General features: G+C 38.3%; 1 protein-coding gene across 2 annotated transcripts in view; it reads right to left on the reverse strand.

Annotated features, from left to right (window-relative positions):
* Positions 1 to 9,675: 9,675 nt before the first annotated feature.
* Positions 9,676 to 15,853, reverse strand: part of LOC126416191 (TBC1 domain family member 15) — a 75,811-nt gene continuing 69,633 nt past the window's right edge. For both annotated transcript variants that reach the window (XM_050083775.1, XM_050083776.1), the window contains 2 exons: positions 15,719 to 15,835; positions 9,676 to 10,298 (listed from right to left, as the gene is read on the reverse strand). In XM_050083775.1, the coding sequence (XP_049939732.1) occupies positions 10,005 to 10,298; positions 15,719 to 15,835 (411 nt within the window). In that variant the 3' untranslated portion in view covers positions 9,676 to 10,004. The remainder of the gene's footprint in view (positions 10,299 to 15,718; positions 15,836 to 15,853) is intronic.

Here is a 15,853-nt window from a genome sequence, read left to right on the forward strand (position 1 = left end):
TTCTTGGCACTCTTAGGAGTAACAGAAAAGGTAACTCACAAAATGTAATATCTGCAGAAGTGAAAAAATGGCAAACAGTATCTTCACAGAACAACACAAAAATCTCTGTGATCAAATGGAAAGATAAAGACAATGTTTTTATGATTTCTACCAAACATAACAATGATAGAGCGCCTGTAAAAAATAAAATGGTGTGGAAGTTTTGAAACCCAAAGCAGTCATTTATTGATGTATTCGATCAGATGAGCTCATACTCAACGAACCTTTGGCGTATGGTTAAAGGGTACAGAAAGATCTGTTTTGTACATCTTTCTTGGAACATTTGCTGTAAATGCTCAAGTGCTGTACAACTTGGCAAGCAAAGGATCCAAGTCTCACATACAAATAATTCCTTTCAGGGAGCGCTTGACTCTACTGCTATTGAATGCCAAAGATCCACAACCACAAGCAACACTAAAACCGTTCCACAAAGGTAACAGCCTTCGCCTTGTGACAGTAGAGGGACCAAAGCAGAGCAGTCAAAGAAAATGTTCGGCCTGTTATAATCACCTGCAAAGAACACAAGAAAGAAAGGATGCTGCTAAGAAAGTGAAGAGGGTGTACACTAAATGCAATGAAAGTGACAGTTTTATGTGCAATGAGAGTTCAAATGGTTCAAATGGCTCTGAGCACTATGGGACTTAACATCTGAGGTCATCAGTCCCCTAGAACTTAGAACTAGTTAAACCTAACTAACCTAAGGACAGCACACACATCCATGCCCGACACAGAATTCGAACCTCCGACAGTAGGAGTCGCGCGGTTCTGGACTAAGTGCCAGAACTGCTCGGCCACCGCGGCTGGCTGCAATGAGTGTTTTAGTGACATTCATGGTGCCGTGTTGAAAAATTAGAATATTCTAAGATCTTTATTCATGAACATTATTGTCAGATCAAGTAAAAAAATTGTAAATAATAATATTATATGTACTAATATAATCAAATAAACTAAGTGCTTGAATAATTTCTTGCAAAACGATTTTTTATACCTATTGTTATAAATCGTGAGCCACATGTGGTTCGCATGCCCACAGATTATAATTGTGTTAAAGTGTTGTTGGGCCATGTGAGCCATATACAGCTCACACCTGTTATCAGTCAAACTGCCATAATTAACTTCATTCTACATGTTCAAAAGAAGACATCTGATACAAAAAATCAATTTGGCTTCAGAAGTAATATTCATGATTTCAATGTGGCATAGCAACACATGGTCCAAATTTCATCATGGCAGTCAATGTATTAAATATGTACCTGGGAAGAATAATCCAGTAACTGATGGACTATCAAGAAGTGCTGAGTTATGCAGGGAATCAGAAATTCCTTTAGCAGATAGGAATGAAGTGTGCCTCTTGGACGCCCTTGAGCTCAAGAAGTATAGTGCCTTAACAGTATACAAAAATTTAAGGGAACAGAATGATCAGTTGAGATTAGTCAAAAGCCACTTACGGGTCCTTAAATATACAAAAATAGTGCAGTATAAAGGGATTTTACCCCGAAGAAGGAAGTTAGATTCAACAGAATGGAAAATCTGATTTCCTTTGAAACATGTGGATTTGCTGCTAGATTATGTGCATCTACAACATAGCCATTATGGAGCCAAGAAATGCATTGCTAAATTAAATGAGAAGGTGACTTTGACAACATGTAGTAGCAAGAAGTCGTGTATCAGAAAGTGTGTGCAGTAAATAGTATAATGCAGGGAGATATGCACAATGTAGACCCATGTGAATCCATGGAATTATGTACAGCCGATCTCTTTTGAACCCTCACAGCATCCAAAGGAGATGTACCTATGTTTTTGTGGTGACTGACAGTTTTAGCAAGTACGTCAAACTATATCCAATAAAGAGAGGTAGTGACAAAATCCCCCCCATGAACCATAGATCTTGCCGTTGGTGGGGAGGCTTGAGTGCTTCAGCAATACAGATAACCGTACCGTAGGTGCTATCACAACAGAGGGGTATCTGTTGACAGGCCAGGCAAACATGTGGTTCCTGAAGAGGGGCAAGCAACCTTTTCATAGTTGCAGGGCCAACAGTGTGGATTATTAACTGATCTGGCCTTGTAACACTAACCAAAACGGCCTTGCTGTGCTGGTACTGCGAACAGCTGAAAGCAAGGGGAAATTACACCTGTAATTTTTCCTGAGGGCATGCAGCTTTACTGTATGTAAGCATGGAGAGCTGCATCAAAGCAGTCTCAGGACTGAATACCACAACAAGAACAACAACAATGACGAAATACTGGTAGACAAGCTAGAGCAAGCCTAAGAGTCTCTTATTGGATAATGGTCTGCAGTTTTTATCTGGAAAATTTGAAGCATGTCGATAAAAAGCCAAAATTCACTATGTAAAGATCTTGGGGTATTTTCCACAGAGAAATATGAGCAAAATGGTTATGGGTGAGCTAAGCAGATTGTGTAGAAGTTATTGTGCCAGGGAGCATTCACCTTGTCCCAATCATATCAAAAACTTTGAAGAAATCTTCAACAACCTTAAACAGGATGAAACAGGCTTTGCTGCTTGTGAAGTAATGTTTAATCGGGAACCTCATAACATATTCTCAAACATGGCTGATTTTTCAGTCCTGCCTCACAGCTATATAGATGAAAAGAAGACACAGGCTAGAACAAACATACAAGAAAGAGCCTTAAACAGAAAAAGAAGGCATGATGCAAAATCTTCCCCAATAGTTTTAACATTGGTAAACTAGCATTAGTTAAAACTAAAGAAAAATCTAGGAGAATTTCAGTAGAAACAAAGATGTTATGCATGTTTATCAAGGACTATTGAGGACAGTAGGCAAGCCTCATGCAAACCAGTAGCGTTTGGAATACCCAAAAAGTAAGTACGAACTATGTAACAACATAGACCTGAAGCGCTTCAAGACTAACTGGAATTAAATGCTGTAGGAAGTCTGCCACTCTTTAGTAGATAGACAGTTGGGCATACTGTGCAGTCCCAGCTGGATGAAACTATTTCCCTTCCAAGTTTATTCTCTTCTCCTATTCTAAATACAGCAAGTTAGGAATAAATGTCTTCATGTTGTGCATACACTATTAGTTAATATCTTCACAGTAAGTAAGAACTGATTTCAGAAAATGACTAAACCCAAATGTTGACTTACCAGAGAATATGAGAGGTAGTTTGCGGTAGTAAATTCTGAATATTAAAAAGAGAATGGGTGACATTTGAGCACCAATAACAGGAAAATAATGACTGAAGTAAACAGATAATAAATGAGATCCACAAAAAGGATTAGTAGCAGTAGAGTACAGTTACTTTGTGCCAAGAGAAGCACTTGTGGCTGGAATTTCCTAAAATCTGAAACAATAAACTCTACATAAAATAATTTTCAGTTGGAAGAAATATTGTTTGTAGGTCAAAAAGAGTAATAAAATATTGGCACAAGATGCATGCCAAAGCGTCTGGAAATTAAAGGAAACGTGTGGAAACAGTGTACATACAGATCATGCCAAAAAAAAAATTATATATATATATATATTAATAATGATACGAATATAACAGAGGGAAACATAGAGGTCAATAGGATGATGATGAAAGGGAGAAAGAAGCATCAAAATAAATGGATAAGTGAAATTAGAGAGAAATAAGGGCAATGAAGTCAGTAGGCTGACATATAGGGTAAACTGGTGGAAAATTGGCGTGCGATTCTCTCTTGTCCTATACAAAGGGTTGAGAAATACGTAATCTTGTTTAAGACAGATCGTCATTTAACAGATAAACACTGACAGATTAGACAATGATACAGGTAAATGAATGTGTTAAGGAATGCAGATTATAGAATATTGGTGTGGTACAATAAAACAGCTTTTGGATTCTGTGAGTGATGAAGCAAAGTAACTACTGTCAAGCAAAAAATGTCTTCAGCATACTAATCTGTATGATAACTGAGCCATATGAGGATAGGACTTACCAAGGTTACTCAATTTTCTATGTACAGCAACATCTAATGTAATGAAGTAAATTGCCAACCAGCCCAAAATGTGATTGTTTTAAAAACCTATGTTGACTTTCAAAACATACTAGCTATGGCTAAGAAAAAATTGCAAACTTCATGATTCAAGCTTAGTAGTGAAGTAAAGAGATACTGATGTGAGTGAGAGTGTAGGGATTTACCACTGTTCACCACTACTAGCACATCATTGTAATGCACCTGTGCATACCATATGAAGTACTCCGCCATAATCTAAGAATGAAATTGAAAACCAAAATACCTTTTCCAAACTTCGCTGAGAACACAATCAGTCCCATTATTCACACCCCTGTTGGAGCGTATACTGTGATAGGTGGCTCCTCCTCAGTGTGGCCCACTCTACAAATGCCAGCAATTGTTCAATGGAGGAGATTTATGCAACCTATCAGCAACAATTAATGATGAGAGAAGTGTAGTACTTTTCTGGCCTACCAGCAAGTGACAACACAGTCACACAGCTTTAAAATACACTGTCAATAACAGACAGCAGCAAGATGTCACACTTACCACTCCTACCCCCTCCCCATCAAGACTACATAGGTCAGTAATAAAATCAAACTTAGAAATGAAACACTCATCATCCATTGTTTACAGAAATGTACAGGGTGATTCAAAAAGAATACCACAACTTTAGGAATTTAAAACTCTGCAACAACAAAAGGCAGAGCTAAGCACTATCTGTCGGCAAAATAAGGGAGCTATAAAGTTTCATTTAGTTGTACATTTGTTCGCTTGAGGCGCTGTTGACTAGGCGTCAGCGTCAGTTGATGCTAAGATGGTGACCATTCAACAGAAAGCTTTTCGTGTTATTGAGTATGGCAGAAGTGAATCGACGACAGTTGTTCAGAGTGCATTTCGAACGAAGTATGGTGTTAAACCTCCTGATAGGTGGTGTATTAAATGTTGGTATAAACAGTTTACAGAGAATGGGTGTTTGTGCAAAGGGAAAAGTTCTGGACAGCCGAGAACGAGTGATGAAAATGTAGCACGCATCCAGCAAGCATTTGTTCACAGCCCAGGAAAATCGACCCGCAGAGCTAGCAGAGAGCTGCAAATTCCACAATCAACTGTATGGAGAGTCCTACAAAAAAGGTTAGTTATGAAACCTTATCGTCTGAAATTGGTTCAAGCACTGTCTGCAGCTGATAAGATTAAAAGAATCGATTTCTGTGATTTTATCCTTGCTCAAATGGAAACAGATGAATCTTTCGGTTCAAAGATTGTGTTTAGTGATGAAGCAACTTTCCACACTAACGGGAAAGTCAACCGTCACAATGTCTGTATATGGGGCACTGAGAATCCGCGGGAAACAACTCAGTATGAACGTGACTCGCCTAAGGTGAACGTTTTCTGTGCCATTTCAGCCAATAAAGTTTTTGGTCCCTTTTTCTTCGAAGGTGCTACTGTAACTGGACTACAGTATCTGGAGATGTTAGAGAATTGGCTGTTCCCTCAGCTCGAACAAGAAGCACAACAATTCATATTTCAGCAGGATGGAGCGCCACCATCTGTCCGTAACTACCTGAACGTCAACTACCCGAGGCGATGGATCGGCCGCCAGGCAGCCCGTGACAGAGCACTTCATCACTGGCCTCCAAGAAGCCTTGATCTTACCCCCTGCGATTTTTTCTTATGGGGGTATGTTAAGGATATGGTGTTTCGGCCACCTCTCCCAGCCACCATTGATGATTTGAAACGAGAAATAACAGCAGCTATCCAAACTGTTACGCCTGATATGCTACAGAGAGTGTGGAACGAGTTGGAGTATCGGGTTGATATTGCTCGTGTGTCTGGAGGGGGCCATATTGAACATCTGTGAACTTGTTTTTGAGTGAAAAAAAACCTTTTTAAATACTCTTTGTAATGATGTGTAACAGAAGGTTATATTATGTTTCTTTCATTAAATACACATTTTTAAAGTTGTGGTATTCTTTTTGAATCACCCTGTATTTTACCTAGTAGCTCACATAAGACACGAAGAACATATTCATTTAATAACCTGAAAGTAACTCCACAATATAAACACAAGAGCTCACTGAATTTATTTTTTCTACCCACATAAGAGAACTTGGCAGATAATGCTGTAAGATATAGTCTGTCTGTAAAGTGAAAATTGAGCAACACTTGTAGTGGGGGATATTGCCTTTCCTAGAGTAACACTAGAGCTGTCACACAGGATGACTAAGAATCTATTTTCCTTGTAGCAGTGTAGAACAGTGTGCCAGAATTTACAGAGTTTCTGTCCATAAGTATTACTTGTATTAGCATTATTAGTACATACACTGAAGCACCAAAGATACTGGTACAGGCTTGCGCACTCAAATACAGAGATGTGAACAGGGATGTGGATGGTGCTGCAGTCAGCAATGCTGCAGTCAGCAATGCCTATATAAGACAAGTGTCTAGCGCAGTTGTTTGATCGGTTACTGCTGCTAATAGCAAGTTATCAATATTTAAGTGAGTTTGAATGTGGTGTTATAGTCGGTGCAGGGGTGATGGAACACATTATCTCCAAGTTAGCGATGAAGTGGGGATTTTCCCATACGACCATTTCATGAGTGTACTGTGAATATCAGGAATCTGGTAAAACGTCAACTGCAGTCGGAAAAAGATCATGAAAGAACAGGAACAACGACGACTGAAGAGGTTGTTCAATGTGACAGAAGTGCAACCCTTCTGACAAGTGTCAGTGTGTGAACCATTCAATGAAACATCTCAATATGCGCTTTCAGGGCCAAATGCCCATTTGTGTATCTTGATGACTCCATGACACAAACTTTATGTCTCACCTGGACCCATCAACACTGACAGTGGATTATTGTTGACTGGAAACATGTTGCCTCGTCAGACGAGTCTCTTTTCAAATTGTATTGAGCGGGTGTGTAGGTATGGAGACAACCTCATGAATACATGGACCCTGCATATCATCAGAGAACTGTTCAAGATGTTGGAGGCTCTGTAATGGTGTTTCAGTGATATGGGACCCCAGATACATCTAGATATGACTGACAGGTGACACGTGAGCATCCTGTCTGATCATCTGCATCCATTCATGTCCATTGTGCATTCCAACAGACTTGGGCAATTCCAGCAGGACATTGCAACACCCCATACATCCAAATTGCTACAGAGTGGCTACAGGAACTGTCTTCTGAGTTTAAATACTTCTGCTGGCCACCAAACTCCCCAGAGATGAACATTATTGAGCGTACCTGGGATGCCTTGCAACATTAATCGAGTCCATACTATGTCATGTTGTGGCACTTCTGTGCGCTTGCTGGGGCCCTACATGGTATTAGGCAAGTGTACCAATTTCTCTGGCTCTTCAGTGCATTTATGTTCCAGGCAGTGTTAATGCATTTTGTCCACATTGAGTCACCAGTGTTTCAAAAGGCGCACTGTGGAGAGTCGATGTAACTTTGAGAAACAGCCTGAAGTTGCTCTTGTGGAGTAGGGTATCACCAGCTCAATCTTCAATTTGCAGACTTATGTAGGAGCAAGTGCATGAACACAATCCAGCAACAACCTTCCCTGACAGTTCCACTCCACACATCACCCCCTTCATCCTGTTATACCAACAAAATACAATTTATCTCTTAATATGGCTTTATTGCACTTCAGACGTTGGTCACACAATTAATATTTCTTATCAGCTCACTTCATTTAAAGATAAACAATTTTATAACAATGGCAATATTTTTAATAGCCGGCGATTTTTACATCCCCTGCAATGTGCAAAACATTACCCCAGAGAAAAAAAAAATAGGACCTTTTTGTAGGAATCAGGATTTTCAGTATGTTGTTCAGGACACTCCCTTCTAGTACCATGTGAAAATTTGTGACAACACGATTTTACTTTTTTGAGTAGTTTTCCTTCATTGGCCGGACTAATTGTGAGTGTCAGTTTTATCATTTTCATTCATTTGGGGTGAAGTCTCTCTCTCTCTCTCTCTCTCACACACACACACACACACACACACACACACACACACACACACCAAGTTCTGTTGGCAATGTTCTGTTGGCAATCTCTCAAAGAACGGACTACTATTTAAATTAAAATAAGACAATAATTTGAAAGAAGCTCATAAAATATAATTTTCACTCTATATTCAACAAATGATTATGTGTACATGAGTGTTCAAATAATTAAGCACATTTATTGTGATTGCTCTGTTTCACAGAACAAATTAAGGCAGCAGAGAGACATGTCCAATATTGGCAATAGTTACACAGCATAATTACAATTTATAATCTTTATAACTGCTGAAACCAATGCTCAAAATAAATTTCACAAACATTACCAAATTCTGAGAGTACAAGAAGGCACACAAATATGTAATATTCTTAATACATTCTACAATCTATTATAACATTGACATGTAGGAAAACTAATACCTCATTTCACTTTACTGCAAAAACCTTTTGTGAAAGAAGGAATAGCCTAGCCACCATGCAAGAAACCTTGCTCTAAGTATAGTATGTCATCACATTAAAATAACTGTATAACTGAGTCATGTTCATGAAATGGCTTGTTTATATATATAAAATTTACAAAAGTTAGATATATTTTCTTTAACATGAAGTGACAGAATTAAGAAACTCATGCAGATACTTCAGGAACAGCATTATGTAGATATTACAAATGTATTTGTACACGTTGAGGTTTACCCACAGATACTGCAGAAGAGTGCATAATATTAGGACCATTAAATAACTTGGTTCAATTAACTGCACAATACTAAAAGCAGTCTTTCTTTTTTGGTACAAATGTATATACAACTAAATTAAAATTAATTTACAATACATGATTCCAATGAAGAACTTCAGATTGGATTATTCTCCACAGCCTTACAAAGGCTAAGTCATGTGTCTTCGAGAAAGTTTTCACATTTAATTACCGCTATGACACTTTCTCAACATAATATGCAGATCCTAGCCATAACTAACAACAGTTCTGGTAAATATACCCTTCAATCAATGATGATGACAAAATTAACAATAATAGTTTTCTGGAGACATCATGGTATTTTAGGGGTGTTACGGTAGAGTGCGTACGTCTGAATTATTTGTTTTAGATAGTTTATTCTACAACAGCCACATTAACTTGCCACAAGAAATTACCAATTTCAGCCATCATCACTATCTTCAGATCTACATGATAGACAATTCTGCAGACCTCATGGCCAGTGAGGTCAAAACTGTAAAGTTCTTGGACAAATTTTATGTAACTGAGCCTAATAAAAAAAAGCATTTAAAATACTCACAAACAGTTTAAAATACTCACAGACATCATCATCAGGACCAAATGTCATTCTTTCCAGAATTTCTCAGACTCAAGAAATTGGCATTACTAATTCAAAAGTAAGTTAAAATTGAAACAATGGAAACTCCAGGTTGGAATACCAACAAATTAAGGAAAAGGTGGATTGCCACTTACCGTAAAGATGGCACATTAAGTTGCAGATAGGCAGAATTAAAAGACACTTACACATTAGCTTTCAACCACAGCCTTTGTCAGAAAAAGAAAAACATACATTCATCCACAAATGCAAGCACATCGCTCACAAACTTGACCAGCAGCTTGGGTCAGATTCTGAAGATGGCAGTTATATGTGTATGAAGTGTGCTTGCTTTTTGTGAATGTGTGTGTGTGTGTGTGTGTGTGTGTGTGTGTGTGTGTGTGTGTGTTTTCCTCCTCACAAAGACTGTGCCTCAAAACTAATGTATAAGTGTCTTAGTCGTGCCTGTCTGCAACTTTACGTGTACTCTTTACAGTAAGTAGCAATTACCTTTTCCTTGCATTTCTGCAGTTAAAATCAAAAGTCGATTTCAGTCAGTGTGTACATTATCCATTAATTTTATTCCTCAAAGTCGGTTATATCTCCGGCTATTCCATCCACCTCCAGTGGTTTGAATTTTCAGCATTACAACAACAAACAGCTTGCAACTGTGAAGTCCTCAGTCTTAAGTGTAGTGCAGATCAAGTCCTTTTTCATAAGCAGCTTCTCCCAAACCAGCCACTAATGTGACTGAGTCAATTGAGTGTGGACCCTCACGAACTGGACCATCAGCTACATGATTTGCTTCATCATCGCTGCCCCCGTCTGTGGAACAGCCATTGGTTTCTATTGGTGCAAGTCCAATTATCCTGCGGACAGCATCAGGGAGTTCTGTGGCCTCAGACAATTGCAGATAAATACTTTCTGCCTTGCACAGAATGAGCTCCAAGTCAATATGCAGGGACAGATCATTTACATGCTGCAAAAAACATAGAATTTAACACACTTAAATGAGGACAAAAAGCAAGAAAATGGCTTAAGAGAAAACTCTGATGATCTATAGAGTAACAAATTTTACATCAGCTTAATATGGCATATCAGTTTAGTAAAGGACATTTATCAACAGCAGACACATATACAAACAAAATTCCAACAACACATTATTGTCGACATGGACAGCTAACATTTGCTCTGTTCAAACAGTAATTCAAGTTCATCTTTCCAGAATATGTAGCTGTATCGAAATTAATTGCTCTAGTAGAAAGATACAGCTGTCATGAACTCTTACGGTGGGTTTCAACACCACTATGCTTTGCTACAGTCTATTTAAAGTAATTTAGAGTTAACAGCTGTAACAGAAGTAGGGGGATGAAGTCCATGTGGGAACCACAACAAACATTCCAGCAATCTCATGAGACTTTTAGCTGTAGGAAGTAGGAAGCCCCTGGCGGTTATGAAACTGTCAACTGCGCCCCCCTCACCCCAAAAAACAACCCTTCCTGTTTGCACTATGCTTCAGTTTCAGTTTCTGCCACAATGAGGCAGCTTGCTGTCCCATGTGATTGTTGCACCGTGATTTTGTTTGTTTTAATTCTTACTGTTGTAGGAGTTAAGGCTTTATTTGTTATTACTATTTTTGTTGTGTGGTACTGAACAATGTGATGTGGCTCAATGAAATAGAAGTCAATTCTTGACATGACGTCAAGCAGTGCTACACAGACAACTGGAAAAAACAATGGTAATGCTTTCCGTCAAGGGCCCGAACATATTCTTCTGCCTTCACAGAGTTTTCTCTCAAACGATCTCCTGCTTCTCAAATCAATTAAGACACAATATTATGAAGGAGAAATGAAACCTGTCATATTTACCATAAGTTTTATGGACACACTAATATCAAATCTCGGAAATCACCAACAGTTTTTCTAGATCAGGGGCAGCCATTAATTTTTGGTGCACTTAAGACAATTTTTATCTGGTTCACACTATCGGCATAATACAGACAGATGCAGACAATTTCACAGATTTCCGCAGTGAGGTTGAAATGTAATCATAACTTATTTAGTTTCACGATCAAGAAAGATCCTTCTTCACATAAATAGGTCGATAAAATATAGTATTTTTTGCAGCTTCTTTATGGAGACATGAAAACTCTACCTGTGGAAAGCAAAATATATGTCCTGGACAGTGCTGACAAAGGATTTTTCATTAAAACAAGCATTACCTTGCAGGTCAATCAGTTATCTCTCCACATGCACACAGGTTTCAACTGAAATGGCAGATGGTCTTTAAACACAGCTCAAAACAAGTAAGACTGGCAGTGTCCTCAAAATGTTTAGGAAACTATGCTCTTTATTCTTTCATGGCCACAATGAATTCTTTAGATGTCACATTTTCTTTAATGGCAGTAAGCTTAGGAAAAAGACCTGTGTCTGTAAGAATGTGTCCCTTTTACAACTTTATTTTCTTTTTAAATGCATCCCTAGCCAGAAAGAAATTGTTCCTCGCCTTGCAATGTCTTGCTGCAGGCAGTACGCAGTCAAGCCCTCTTAGAATCAGAGGTCTGTAATTCATTCCACATGTTCTAATTTTCGTTATTACACTTCTTTTTCCGTAATAAATTAAACAGCAAGTTTCAAATCAAAAAATAATTCTAGGCATGCCCTTTATCTTAATGAATGTACCTTGTAGTTATATATAGTATTTCCATATTTTTTGTTCAGTTCCATGGAAAACAGTTCCAACTAATAGAAGAATAATGCCTGTGACTTCAGACATTTTGCTTTTCATACCACCAATTTCTTCACGAGCTTGATGCCTGCAAATTTAGCATGAAGTGCTTCCTGATGTACAGAACAATGAATCTTGTCCATTGATCATTGCAGTTTTTTTTGTTCTTTCATCGCCAATTAAATCTTTAAATTCTTCTTGCATGGTACTGTAATTTTTCATAGCAAATTTGTAGTACCCATCAATTATGCAACTGCATAATGGATATTGAGAATTCTAATCCCTCTGTTCCATCATTCCCATTCAGTTCTAAAAACTTGTGATGATGGATCAATAGCCTAGTGATCTATTGTCACAAGCCTGCCTCTTTTTGTACAAACAGCCACTGGACCTGCAAACATCTGTACCAGAACAAATCGCGAAGGATAAACAGTGCTTCCACTGTGATTCTGCAAAACTGAAGAGAAATTTTCCGACTGAAAAATGCCACACTGGAGTACTAAATGAAATGTAGCACTGTACTGACTGCTTGTGAGAAGGAACAAGACAGGCTGATACTTGGCCCACATGTGGCCTGCACACCAGGCCCACGTGAAATCTGGCATGCCATGGAGCAGATTCTGCTGAATGTTTGAAGTATGTAGTTTTCAAGAAGCTCAATAACAAAATAAAATAATAATTTGCTATTTCTGACTTTTCAATAAGAAGGAAATTATTACCAACTGACTCCAAATGCAGATTATTTCAAGACTTCAATCTGTATCACACAAAACATGTCACTGTTTACTATATAAAATTTGCAGCAAAACTGAGTTGCTCTTTTTTGTATCATTTTCATCCTTTCTCCCAACACCAGTTGGCCTATTTAAAATACATTTTGTACCACTGTAAAGATGTGTAAATCTATTTTTTTGTTATGTTAGAAACAAATAGACAAATCAGATAACTTAATACATTAATTGTAGACCCAGCAATCCATTTCTCTTAACAAAACCATGCAGAGGGACTTCTTAATATGTGTGAATGGACCATTATGCTTCATATCTCATTGAAATTATTTCATTTTAGAATACTCTGACAGAATCCTAACTTCGAGTAGGTGAAAATTTGATGTACTCTTACATTTTGTTTGCAAAAAAGTATTCAAGTAGCCTCTACAACCCACTAAGAACATTTAGCAACCTTGTAAAATCATTAGAATGATACAACTATACACAGATGGCTTACAGGCGAAACTGAAGTTCAGAGGATCCATATCCCCAGTCAAACGAGGCTTGGGATAAGGATATGCTCTTTCATTTGTTCTCTTCAACCTTGCGTTGGAGAAAGTTGTTTGAGACAGTAATTTACAGCCATACAATGGTCTCAGATTTGAACACAGTGAAGTAAATAAAACTCCTGGCATTCACAGATGATGTAGTCTTAATCAGTAAAGCAGAAGAGCTGAAGGACATATACAGATCTGTCAGAGACATTGCCAGCAAAAAGAGACTTTTGATAAAGCAAGAGAAAACACAATATACAGAAATAGGTTGAGTCATAAACCCAAATCCACACTTTGAAATTGACCACCATTCTAGATTCAGAATAGTTTATCAGTTTAAATACCTCAGGTCGTGCTTCAGCAATAAAAATATCATAACACTGGATATAAATGAGAGAATTGCCTCAGGATCAAGATGTCTGTACGCAGCCTACTCAAAACTAAAGCTTTGTCAGTCACGACAAAGATGAAGATACAGGCTGACAATTATTGACCTAAATTAAATAAAATTGTCATAACTTCTCAACAGTTTGCATTAGGACATTCAAACGGCATGGTTGGCTGTGGGGTATGATGGTTTGGTTTAGTAACAAAGCCCACTTTCAATAAGCAAAACTGGCACATTTGGGGGACTGAGAATCCGCATTTCTCAATTGAGAAGTCTTTTCACCCTCAACAGCTGACTTTGTGGTGTGCAATGCCCACACAGAATAACCGGTGCAATATTTCTTGATGGCATAGTGACTACCGAATGGTACATGTTGGTCTGGAAGATTTTCATCCTCATTATCCAAAGAGACTCTGATTTTGACAAAATGGAGTTCATACAAGACAGAGCTCTATACCATCGAAGCATGAGTGAGTTTCATGTCCTGGAGGAGCACTCTGGGGATGGCATTCTGCCTCTGGGGTACCCTGAGGCCATTGGAATGGGCCCCAATTAGCCACCATATTCTCCAGATCTGAACACATGTGATTCCTTTTTGTGGGGCTATATTAAACCATTGCTAAGCTGAAAACAGCCATTCAGGAGCTCATCGACAGCATCGATGTTCCGACACTTCAGCGGGTCATGCAGAATTTTGCCATTCATCCGAGCCACATCATAACCAATAATAGCAGGCATATTGAACAGGTCATAACCTAAATCCAAATACCTGTAGGGATGTTTGCATGTTGAATAAAGTGTGCACACCATAGTTTGTAACTAATTAACTTGTTTTTTTCATATAGTTCAATAATTGTTATGCCGTATGTAACACCATCTGCCCAGTAGTACTGTATGGTTTGGAAAGCTGGAGGCTTACCACAAAAGAGAGAGAGAGAAAAACTGAATGTTTTCAAAAGAAAAGTGATGAGAAAAATCTGGGGACCTGTATCGGAGAATGTCATCTGGAGAGCTTGAAAGAAGACTGAAACGTATGGGTTAATAAAACAACCAACTATCGTCTAGAAATTAGAAAGTAGGAGACTGCAATGGGCTGGGCATGTGGCTAGAATGGAAAGCAACAGAATTCCTAAGAAGGCATCTGAGGGCACCCTCCAAGCAACAAGACCACTGGCCCAAACTTACAAACAGTTGAAAGATGACAGAAGGATGTCACAGCATTAGGAATCCCCACACAGTGCAGAGAGATAGCGAGATACAGAAGATGGAAGCAGATCGTTGATACAGCACTTGGTCTACAGGGACTGATCACTGAAAAGACGAATGCATTTAATTCCAGTAAAATAGAAATTAAAAAAAAATTCTTGCTTATAAAATATTTCATAATGTTGGCCGGAAGTGTATTTTCGTAACCTGCTGTCACAATGTCTTAATTTGTCACCACAAATAAAACTAACATTAAAACTTAATGCAGCTCGTCCAGAACACACTGCAGCCAGGTTCATTTGTGCACTGAATAGTTTGCTGAGATGCCAATGAAATAAACGTAAACAGCATGGTCCTACTGGAACTGACATACCATTGCCTTAACTCTAAACGACAGTGCAGAGCGCAATATTTCACATTAACAAATATTGCCAGAGATGAACAAAGTGATTAGTGACAGAAAAAAATCCTGGGACTAAGCAGGAGTCAAATGCCAGATTTTTTAAATTTGTAGTTTGGCACCTAACCAATGAACTACCAAGGGTAATAAACTCCCAAACTGAATCAAGATACAGAAGATTTGTCACCATAGAGTGTCTAGGGATAGGAAATCCCAGCAATAAAGTCAAAGGAGGAATTTCACAAACGAGATGAGATTTGCTTTCACCCCTGAAACAGGCATAGTTTCCAGACTCAGGCATTGCAATTTATGTAACTTCAATGCATTTCAGGTATCATGGCTAAATGGTAAATCATTATGTTGCTCCTTTTCGAACCTAATCATGAACAATGAGGTGAAATTAGCCAAGCCTACCTTCAATATTTCAGTAAAACCATATCTGTTGCCAATAAGGTTGTTTTTCTCCGTGTCCAAAATAGCTACGCAGATAAGAAGATGAAAGTTTGGGCATGGCAAATCTGTCCATAGTACCTGGAAAAGATCATTACA

Source organism: Schistocerca serialis, chromosome 8, assembly GCF_023864345.2.
Source record: "Schistocerca serialis cubense isolate TAMUIC-IGC-003099 chromosome 8, iqSchSeri2.2, whole genome shotgun sequence".
In the NCBI taxonomy this organism is placed as follows: Eukaryota; Metazoa; Arthropoda; class Insecta; order Orthoptera; family Acrididae; genus Schistocerca; species Schistocerca serialis.